The sequence below is a fragment of the Vombatus ursinus genome, unplaced genomic scaffold (genome assembly GCF_900497805.2).
Source record: "Vombatus ursinus unplaced genomic scaffold, bare-nosed wombat genome assembly UNPS02014935.1, whole genome shotgun sequence".
Lineage (NCBI taxonomy): Eukaryota > Metazoa > Chordata > Mammalia > Diprotodontia > Vombatidae > Vombatus > Vombatus ursinus.
The window spans coordinates 1727867-1739009 of NW_020954713.1; the positions used below are offsets into that span (position 1 = coordinate 1727867).

Below are 11143 nucleotides of genomic sequence, written 5' to 3' on the forward strand. Positions count from 1 at the left end.
TGCACCACAATGGCTTCCTATTACTTTGGAATCAAATATAACCTTTGTTCAGCATTTAAAGCTCTTTACAACCTTGCCCCTTGCTATCTTTCCAGTCTTTTAACACATTACTACCCTCCACAAACTCTATAGACCAGTCACAAACAGCCCATTTGCTGTTCTCCACAAAACATTCCATCTTTTGTTTCAGTTCCTTTGCACTGGCTGTCCCCCATGCTGGAATGATTCCCCTTATAATCTCTGACTCTTAGACTATCCCTGCTTCCTTTAAGAAATCCTCTCAAATGCTAGTTCCTCTAAAGTTATTTTCTATCTAGTCTGAATTTATCCTGTATATACTGATTTACATAGATGTTGTTGGCCCCATTAGAATTTGAGCTCTTTGAAGGTACGGGCTATTTTTTGCCCCTTTTTTGTATCCTTAGTGTTTAGCACAGTGCCGAGCACAAAGCGGGTGCTTATTGAATACTTGTTTATTAATTGCTATTTTAATTATTATTTTATCTTTATGTTATATTTCCTACTTCCTCAAGAATGAAAATTCTGCAGGAATCATGTCTTGTTTATTTCTAAGAGTGCTTAGCAGAGTTTCCTACAAATAGTGGGTGGCAGTGTTTACTGCTGCCAGCAATGATCAGGAGGCAAGGACCAGTCATGACCAGTGCAGTAAATGGACACCCCCACCCCCACCCCCACCTTCCGCTGGTGGATTCTGCTCTGCCACTGGAGAGTTGGCAGAAATGCTCACGCTGCTCCCCACGAGCCCTACCTTGAGCAGCTTTTCTTTTTTGCGACGCCATTCCTCCCACTCATTAACAATTCGACCCCAGAGAATCCAAGTGTCTTCCTCCAGGTGGCTGAGGTTGGAAGAGGCCGAGGAGCTGGAGACCAAGGAAGAGCCGCTGTTTCGCCGGGAGCCGTTCATGGAGCGCATCGACTTGGAGTCGGCCTCCAGAAGTCTGGATGGGAGGGAGGGCAAAGAGAGCGCAGAAGTAACCGTCACCATTAAACTGCCAGCCTGCTCTCCCTTTCCTGGGCACTGCGTGCCATGTTCCTGGTGGAGGGCCTTGGGCCTCAATGAGTCTTTTGGTTCCTACCAGCCAGTCTTTGCCTGGGTGGGCCCATATGTGCAGCTCAATGACAAAACGGAGTTTGAGGGGCCTTGTTCAGCAGACAGGGAGGAAGAAGTGGAGAGAGATGCAGTAGCTACTGCAAGAGCAGGATCGGAGGCCCCTAACACCGAGTCAGCTCAATCCAAAACCAGTAAGGTCCTAGTCCTATCCAGTCTCCCAGCTCTAATGCTCATTTTATATTTCCCCACAATCTCCCCTTGTCCTAGGACTTTCTGCCTCTCTCCCCACCTCCCCTCCCCCCAATCCCTGGAATCCTCTCTTTCTTCATGTGTCTGCCTTGAATGACAAGTTTTTAAAGGCCAAGAAGTGGATCCATGCAGGATTTGGCGTAATTCCTAATATAGCATCATCTACAATTTGACCCTTTAAGAAATACTTTAAGGTTGGTAAAAATGATAGCTCTTTTCCCAGGCCTTACTTAGGAAGCAAATGTCATTTTTTTCACTCACCGATTCTGCTCCTCTAGTTTGGCCAACAGCTCCAATTCATCTGGGCTGAGGTTCTCAGAATCTGAGGTGGGGGAACAGGCAGGGCCTGAAAGGGCCTCATGGGAAGAGGAGTCAGGGCTGAGGGCCGGGCTCGCCATGCCGGGAAGGCTCAGGGTCTCAGGGATGTTCATCAGAAACGGTTATGGATGGGGCAAATTGAAGGGGAAGAGAAGAGATTCACAGGAGGCCCAAATGAGGGAGGTTACAACTCCATCTGTAGCATGAGAGAAACACAGGTTTAGTTACACAAAATACTGACCACATAGTGTGTACTCAATAAATATTTGATTGATTTCTATCCACATTCTCCCCTGCCTCCTTCAATTCTGTCTACATCAATGAGTTTACTAATCACCTCTTTTCAGCCCCATACAATTAACATTATTTTCCTTTACTTATTGACCAATTAACCAATTCTCCCTAATCCACCACTGCCCCCTTGCCTTTTAGCCAAATCTACAAAGTTAGCCAGCATCCTTCCCATTTTCAGAACTTGACGCCCCTACAAGACTCTATCTTTGAAGGGGGAAAGATCAGAATGGATTCTTAGGGAATAAGGAAGGTAATTTCCTATGACACACAGGGTCATGGATAAATTCTAAGTGAACAGTAGGCAACAAGACTTGATTTTTGAATATTCAAATTACCAAATACAATTCAACAGCATCCAAGAAACAGATACTCCCCAAGTCTTAACAATACCCCATAGTACTCTATACCAACAATATTCTATAGTACTTAAAGTTCCTGCCAGAACCACACAATACACCACAGAGCTCACAGAATGCTGAAAGAATTCAGGAGCAGTGCCTCGAGAATATGGGCCGTTAATGCTATGGGTGCTACTTTTTCTGCATTCCTTCTTGGTCACCCCTGTCCCCCTCACAATCCTCTCCCGCCATCCTGCCCTCCAAGCTGAGCATCTGATAGTTCTCATCTCATTTACTAGAGTGTCCTATTGGCACTGACAGAGGCAATTACCACTCACCATTAATTATGTGGCTGTTTGTTAATGGGCCAAAAAAGTCAGTTTTTCCTTAGCAGGGAGCCCAGGATTGATCAAAGCACTGGCAATTTGTCCTTTTGGTTATATGGGCCAAAGTCAGATGGCTCCTGATCTCATTCCCCAGTCACTCCTCCATGCGCATTGGAACTCTGCTTTGGCACTCCTGATGAGCACCTACTCAGCTCTCACCTACTTAGTACCTCAGGATCCCCATCTACTTACTTTTAAAGACACTGCCTTTTCACCTCCTATTGGGAGGCATAGGTAGAATGGTCAAAATATAACTTCTACCAGATAAAACACACAGGTAGCACAGGGGACCAAGAGTCAAGATATGGGTGGGGGTGCCTTGGCATGCCTGGTACTGCTTGACTTGACAAATCCTACCTCTTTTCAATAGGTAGGCTTAGGGATCAAAGCTTCCAAGTGTGTGGCCAGATCCCATGGCTCAGATACAACTCCGGGAAATGAACTGATATAACTGCTCCTGCTCAGCCACATTCACCATGGCTGAGCAGGTAGCACACCTGTTCAATATTACCAGAAAGGGAATGGATGAGGACTATGGAGATAGGCATAAGAACCAAGATTCCTGATTCCTTCACATGCTTCTTCCATTATACCACATATTGCTTCTTCCTGCCTCAGTATTATGACAGAAATGCCCTTGCCCTTCTCTTGGGAAGAAAAGGAATCGGTCACACTTAGATGTCTAAAACATGCCGAAGCTTCACCGATTCCCATTCATCTTGTAGGAAACTCAAGGAACTTCCTTCTATTCTCCCCACAGTCTCCAAATGTGATGAACAATCTGTGAAACAGCTCCCTCATCAACTCTGAAGCACAGTAAATTATTTCTGGAAATACCTCTCTCTCATACCCCCCCTTCCAGCTGACAGTCCCAAACAACAGGGCCAACCTTACCATTCTATCTACATCTTTGCCAGTATACTGACCCTCCTGTCCCAGAAACAACCTACCGATGAGTCCAAGGGAGGTGTTTTGACTCAGTGAAGTTGACTTCAGCCTAACTGGGGGCTAATCATTCTTAAGATTCTGACAACGCAGTCCACTCAAGCGCTTCCTGAGGGAGTCAAAGTCTGCAGCTGGGGCTGGAAGGAATTGAATTGTGAACAGAAAATGCTGAGTCTAAAGGATTCACCCAAAAATTTAGAGGGAAGGGAGAGAAGGAGAGAGGGCAAAATAAGTGCACAGGGGAGATTTCCAAACTAGCAGGAATTATGGGATCATCATAATTACTGCCTAAATTTGTCTGAGAGGAGCATACAACAGACCACATGTGGCCAGTGGAGATGGAACTAGGACTCTTCTGCTCCTTTTTCTTTTTCTTCTTAAAATAAGGAAGGGCATTGAGACTGAAAAGGTGGAATGAATAAAGAGGGGAGAAGAATTGTTCCAATATCCTTAACATCAATTCTAGGAAGAAAACCTAGGAGTTCTGACTCTTTATTCCTTTCTTCTACTCCACTACATAAAAAAAGTGAGGGGATAGCCTGGACTTGGGTTTCCAGAACAAAACTAGAGTGGGAAATTACTGGAGATCAGCCAGGTGTTTCTCACATGAATGAGTAGTTTTTGCAGAGAGTCAAAATTATTTAGCAACATCAGTCTGAGATTTGCAAATTTAAGGACAAGATGTTCATTAGACTAGTATGAAATTCACTTTCCCATCACTTCCCATAAAGTCCTTGCTGCTTCTGACCCCTTAGCAATCTTCTGTTCTGCTTGGGCACAATGCCTGGGCACTGGAAAAGTCTTCTACTGGCTATGAGACACATGTCTTCTCGACACTCACTGCTATGACTGGCCCCATCCTGAAATGATATCACAACATCCTCACCCAGAAATAGTTTAGAATAGAGTTTGAGCTACTGGCTTTTTTGCTATATATTTCATGTAAGATTTCACCCTTCTTCAAAATGGCATCTCCTTTCCAGAAATATAGTTTTTTCCCCAGATCTTTGTATACCAACAAAGCAAGGAGAGTTCTCTCTGCCAAGAAGGAGCAAGGAACCCAAATTTTCCTCCCTGTGGAAACATTTTATTTCAGTTCATGCTCTCCTGCTTCTCCACCCTCCCACCTGAATTCCCTCTCCCTCCCCCCCCATCCCGCACCATGTTCCTGATCTCCCACTTATGCCTATATAACAGCTGTTTAGGTCCTTAAGAACATAGACTCCTTCCTATTTCAAAGACTCCAAAGGGAACCACATTTTCTAGATTGTCTAATACAGCTGTTAGTCTTTAGAGCATCACCATACACCAGGTATTTCCTGGATGATAACTGACTTCAATCTACAGAGAACAGTCTGATAATCCTAATAAAATGTGATACTCTTTTTCCTGGGCACTACTTTTCCTAAGAAACAAAAAAAGTTTTCCCATCCTCACGATGGCAAAATTGGAGGCTCTGCTCCGACATAAACACAAGTCATTTCAGAATTCAGTCACTGGTCAACAGGAACACTTTAACAGTGTAACAGTGGAAACCTTCCACAGGATTAACACAACCTATTTCTATCACCTCAACTATGCTGCTGTTACCATCCTGTATCTATTCAACTTCTATCCCTCGCATACCTTTTGGGAAAGATGTAAAAACTTTCTTTGGACTTCCAGGGTCAAAGCCCATACTGTTTCCACAGTTTCTAACTTCTCTCATCCTCAGAAAATGGTGAAGCAGGAAGGGAGTTTACAGGTCCTCTAATCTGACCCCCTCATTTTTCAGATGGGGAAATGTACCCAAAGAGGAGAACAATAGTGATTAAAGTAACTGATATTTATACAGTGCTATAACTTTACAAACTACTTTACACACGTTATCTCATTTGATTCTTGGAACAACTCTGGGAGACAGGCACTTGAGGGATATCCCTCAAGTAAAATCTGTAAAATTCCCATTTTACAGATAATGAAATTCACTTCAGAGAAGTGAAGTTACTTGCTGGTAGTCAGACACCTAGTGTCAGAGGTGAAAGGTCTCTCCTGACTTCAAATACAGTACAATTCCTAATATATCATAGCATCCCTTGGGAAGGAATTTGTCCAAGGTTACAAAGCAAGTAAGTGGCAGAGCTGGCACTTAAATCCATTTGAGTTGACACTGCAAAGTGCTCTTTCTCATCTTCTTCAGGCTTTCAATGCCCAGTGGATGTTCCTTGTTTGATGACAGATGCTAGTTCACAGTAAGCTATTATTATTATTCATTATAACTATTAGTAGTATTAGTAATAACAGAAGCAACATATCCAAGGTGCTGATGCCTAAAGAGAAGGACTGTCATTACTGGAATATTCCATGTGACCTGGAAAGTAGGTTTCAATCCACACCTTGTAGGTTTTCTGCCTCTGTGGCCTGTTCACTGTTAGTCCAGTTAATTAATTCTGTGTTGCCTCAGTTTCTTTCTGAGTATGAGAGAAAGAATGAACTTGTTAAACCATGACAAAGCAGGGAGATGATGCATTGGTATCCAGCAAGGGTTCTTGATTCCTTAAAAATCCAGAACCAAGGAGTGGGAAGAACAGATGCTATTCTCTTTCATTCTTATGGCTTGGTTAGAAGGGGACCTTTAAGAGAAGCTTTCCTCAAAGCCTATAAAAGCCTTGATGGGAAAACAACGACGGGGGCAGATCAACTTATCTCTTGAGAGTTCTCAGAGGAAAGGGAAACAGCTTAGTCCAAATGACGGCTGGCCATCTGACCTTTCTGCTTTGTGACTTGAGGTACAGCTCTTAGGACCCAATCTACACATTGGGTCCTACATATCACGTAGGACCTACATATCATGTGAGTCAAATGAAACAGCTACGGCAATATACCATTCCAGAAAGAGCATAAGATTTGGAGTTAGAAGACCTGGGTTCAAATCCTGCTTTGCTTGGACATGGGGGAATCGTGCTACTTCTTGAAGCCTCAATTTCCTAATTTGTAAAAAAAAAAAAATAAATGAAGGGAGTCTCTCCCAGCTCTAAATTCTATGATCCTATGACACATACTTGTCACAGTGGTCCTATTCACAAAATAAACATATTTTTTTTCTATGGACAGCTTTTCAATTTGGTGTCAATTTAAAGATAGTCCAGAATGCTTGTACTTTAACGAGAGAACTTTAAATCCAAGTGCTACTCTTTCTCAATGGCACATTCATATTCTTAACTTCTACAATCTTTGTGATACCCTCAGCTCCTAATGGCTCTGGAGTTCTTCCCCAACTCTGCCTATGAAGGTGAAGCTTTAAGTATTCTATTGATCTTAACTCCCTACTTCATACAGTGAAAAATAAAATACCCCAGGAGGCTGTTGTGCTTTCAAGAAAACAAACAGAGATTCATCCTTTCTTAAGCTCTGAACAGGCCCTTTCCCAATCTCAACTTGTTCCAGATTTCCTTTTATCATCACACAGGAAAGACTGACCTAATCCCTCAGTTAGCCATTATTCCTGCCATTTCAGGCAAGATTTCTGATCAGCCACAAAGGGTTAACTAAGGAGACCCCCCCCCTCCCCCCTTCCCCCATCTAAGTATAGCAGTAACACAGGCTTCACAGGCTTCTATTTTAGCTACCTAGCCATACACCAGGTAAGATAAGTTTAGTGACGGAATTGAAATGGTCCTCCTTCCAAACTCTTACTGATTTCCTCTACTTTGAACATAGATAGCCTGGGAGGGAAGAGGAGACAACACATTGCCATTTTGTTGTTGTTTTTTTTAACTTCCACTATCTGATGTCCAAAATGGGTCAGAGGACCCTAAGAGTTTACGCTGGAAGGGACCTTGGAGCCATGGAGTCCAAGCCCATCATTTTATAGATGAGGAAACTAAGGCTTGATGAGGTTAAAAATGACTTGTTTAGGGCAGCTAGGTGGCTCAGTGGATAGAGCACCTGCCCTGGATTCTGGAGGACCTGAGTTCAAATGTGACCTCAGACACATAACACTTACTAGCTGTGTGACTCTGGGCAAGTGACTTAACCCCACTGCCTAACCAAATTTAAAAAAAAAAAGTGGTGAGGTTTTTGGGGCAGCTAGGTGGCACAGTGGATAGAGCACCTGCCCTGGATTCAGGAGGACCTGAGCTCAAACTCGGCCTCAGACCAAACACTTGACACTTACTAGCTGTGTGACCCTGGGCAAGTCACTTAACCCCAACTGCCTGGAAAAAAAATGACTTGTTTAAGGTTGTATAGCTAGTTGGTAGCAGAGCTGGGATGATCTGAACCTAGGTCCTCTCACTACAAACCTAGCACTCTTTCTACTGTACCATGGAAGGCATAAGGAAAAGGGAACAGTAAATATTTGTTGAATTGAACTGAATTTAGGGCAGGTCTCAGTCCTGGGAATTCTCATAATTTTTTCTTCCATTCTTCAGATCAAGAAACTGAGGCACTGAGAGGGGAAGGGTTTGCTCAGAGGTGTACAGAGAGTCAACAGCTTAGTCACCAAAGGAACCTCAGGCTCCTTCCTCTGTTGGCGCTTCACAGCATTTTCCATGAGAAGTATGTAAAACTGTTTCCTAGCCTGAATGACAGGGTCAGGGCTCTAAAAGTTCTCATGTTCATTCTCACAATGGCCCACCAGGAATGAGAACCAACCTTGCTGCTGTCAAACACTCCAAACTGTCCCTTTCATCCTTCCTTTCACCAGTTCTACACAGCTGACTTGACTCTATCTAGCCAGCTTTCTATGCCAGTTGCTAACCCACATGGAATTCCTTCCAAACCACCCCATAGCTATCCACAGGAGCTCATGGGAGCCCACAGGTCAAACCAACTGCTCTGGCACTGTCCTCTTGCCAGAAAGCAGAAACTGGGATAGAGGCAAGATGACAGGCAGTTAATGCCACCTGGAAAGATGGAAACAGATAGCTTCAGACAGAACAGTAAGCTTTCTTCTTCTAAATCTCAATCCACCCCAAAGGCAAAAGAAAAATGAAGTGACCCATTCACTAATTTTTTACCCAAGCCTTCTAGTACATTTTCCTTTCTAAAAAAAAATGCCTAAACAAAGAGATGCCTGCTCTTGGCAGCCTCACATCCAACCCCACTGTGCCCCAAATGCCAAAACCTATTGAAGATATTTCATTCTGACAAAACAATCCAATCAAAGGTGAGAGACTAGATTCTTGCTATCAAAGTGCAGCCCCAATTAACAGTCATAGAAAGGGTGAGCAGACTAATGCCATCTGAAGGTCGGCATCATCAGATGAAGTCAGGATGCCACCCAACCAGTCTGGTCAGCCCTTAAGACTAGCAACTTACGCACCTCCTGCAGCTGAACAGACTGAGTTAGTGGGCTGGTTAAGCAATATAAATTGGGATGTATGCATTGGAGGGGGAATAGTGCTGATTCACAGAATCACAGAGTTGGAAGGGACCTTCGGCATGGATTGGACTAGATGACCTCTGAACAGAACTCTCTGCTACAACATTCCCAACGAGTTACCATAGAGTCTTTCTTTGCCTGACTTTGGTTGACAAACCCCCTCTGCTTGCTTCTCCTTGACCTTTGCCTTTTTCTAAGTTTCTTCTCAATACTCTCTGCTCCTGGAATGGCTCTCCTCACCTCCCCAGGTACCACCAGTGTGGCCTTAGGTACCAGAGATCAGGTCACACCCCCTTCCCTGTACTGTACCTCACTTGTACTAGGATCAGCCTAGGAAGTCACTGGTCAAACTCCACCATAGCATAGGACTTCAAGGCTGACTTCTAAGGCAGGTTTGAATACCTTACAAATCTGGAGTAAGGATCAGAGGAATTCTAATGACCAGGAAAAAAATGGGGGTGAGGACAAGGAAAGGGTTTTGAGTAACATCAGTGCTGGAAAGGACCTTAGAGATCTTGCTATCATATGATTTAGAGCTGGAAGGAATCTTATAGAACATCTAGTCCAATCCCTTCCTTTTACAGATGAGAAAACTGAGATGCAGAGAGGTTAAATTACTTGCCCAAGGACACACAGGTGGTATAAGATGCAGAGCCTGCATCCCAAACCCAGGTCTTCTGACTCTAAACCTGGTGTTTTTTCCTACTACAGCATTCTGCCTCAGCCTGAAACCTGAGGTGGGAGAAGTTAGGGAGAAGGGAGAGCTCCCCAGGCCCTTTGGAAAGGCCAAGAGGAGGAAGACGAGTATGGGGTGGTAGCTCTTCACAGCTGCCCAGGACAGTGTCCTGCACCCAATGGGTGCAGTATCAGTCAGCCTTTGGCTTTCTATCCCGGCCCCCCTTCTCCCCCCAGGGAGGGTTGGGCTCTGCTGGATATCGGTGGCCGGACTCCTGCGTCCTGCGCCCCAAAACCCCACGCCTGGGAATATGATGGGGGGAGGGATTTTAGGCAATTTCCAAGGGCCTCCCCTTTCCCCTTCCGCATTTTGCAGGAAGGAGGGGAGGAAGAAGCGGGGAGGGGGCGGAGAACGAAAAGATTCCTGGGTTTGGGCACCAGAGGACCTGGGTTCGAATCCCACCTCTGTCTCTGGCTCGCTGTGTGACCTTGGACCAGCCCCTTCCTCTTTCTGGGTCTCAGTTTCCCCCACCTGTCAGACGAACCCCACGATTTCCGAGGCCCTGGATGGGAGGGGGCCTGATGGAGGCGGAGGGCAGGAAGGCTGGGCGGGCGAGGGAGAGAAGGAGGGAGGGGTCCTGGTCCCTCAACCGGCCGGGCGAGGAGAGGGGCTGGGCCAGGGACGAGGGTCCGGCCCGGCAGGTGCACCGTCGGCGCGGGCCCGGTGCCCGGGGTCCGGGTGGGGATGCTCGTTCCGCGGAGGCTCCCTGAGGAGACGCCCGCCCGCCTGCCGGCTCCCGGGAGCAGGGACAGCCCGGGCCCTACCTGCGCCGCCGCTACCGCCGCCATGGTCTCCTCCTCCTCCGCTGCCGCCGCCTTCTGTTCTCCGGCTCCGGCTTGGGCCGCCGCCCCCTTCCTCCCTCCCACCCGCCCCCCGACTCGTCCCGGCCCCCTCAGCCGCCCCCCGAGACCGCAGCCGCCGCCGGCACTGCCGCTGCCATTTCACCTCACTGACAGGAGCCTCCGCCCCGCCCTACGCCCGACGGCAGACCCAATCCGGGAGCCCGAAACTCCCAGACGCCGGGCCTACTGACAAGAGTGACCGGCAGAATAGCCAACCAAAGGATACTCCGTGTTTACGTAAAAACGTTACCGCCCCTTCAAAAAGGAGCGAATGGGAAGGAGGGAGACGGTAAAGGATAGGTATCTTTGCCTATGAAAATTTGGGGGGGTGAATGAACGACATCTAGAGTAACCAATAGCGAGGAAAGAACAAAGGAGAGAGGTGTGTCCCCAGGGAGAGGCGGAGGCGCTGCGGAGGAGGCTCCGCCTGCGAGCTGTCTTTTAGTCCTGTGACTTGGACACCTGAAATAGCCATCAATCTACACCAACCTCGAGGTCCACCAAAGAGTCTGATAGGTGCAACTAGTAAAGACAGACAGCTAAGGCAGCCAATACAGCGTCAAGAAGGAGGGGCGATGTGACCAACCCGACTGCCTGG

The 11143-nt window shown here is 46.3% G+C and overlaps 1 protein-coding gene across 8 annotated transcripts in view; it reads right to left on the minus strand.

Annotated features, from left to right (window-relative positions):
- Positions 1–10547, minus strand: part of EVI5L (ecotropic viral integration site 5 like) — a 64137-nt gene extending 53590 nt beyond the window's left edge. For 6 of the 8 annotated variants that reach the window (XM_027844214.1, XM_027844215.1, XM_027844213.1 and 3 more), the window contains exons 1-4: positions 10468–10531; positions 3608–3739; positions 1583–1835; positions 770–959 (exon numbers count right to left, since the gene is read on the minus strand). In XM_027844214.1, the coding sequence (XP_027700015.1) occupies positions 770–959; positions 1583–1752 (360 nt within the window). In that variant the 5' untranslated portion in view covers positions 1753–1835; positions 3608–3739; positions 10468–10531. Of the gene's footprint in view, positions 1–769; positions 960–1582; positions 1836–3607; positions 3740–10467 lie in introns of those variants that run through there. The other 2 variants (XM_027844212.1, XM_027844218.1) reach the window with 2 other exon arrangements.
- Positions 10548–11143: the final 596 nt, after the last annotated feature.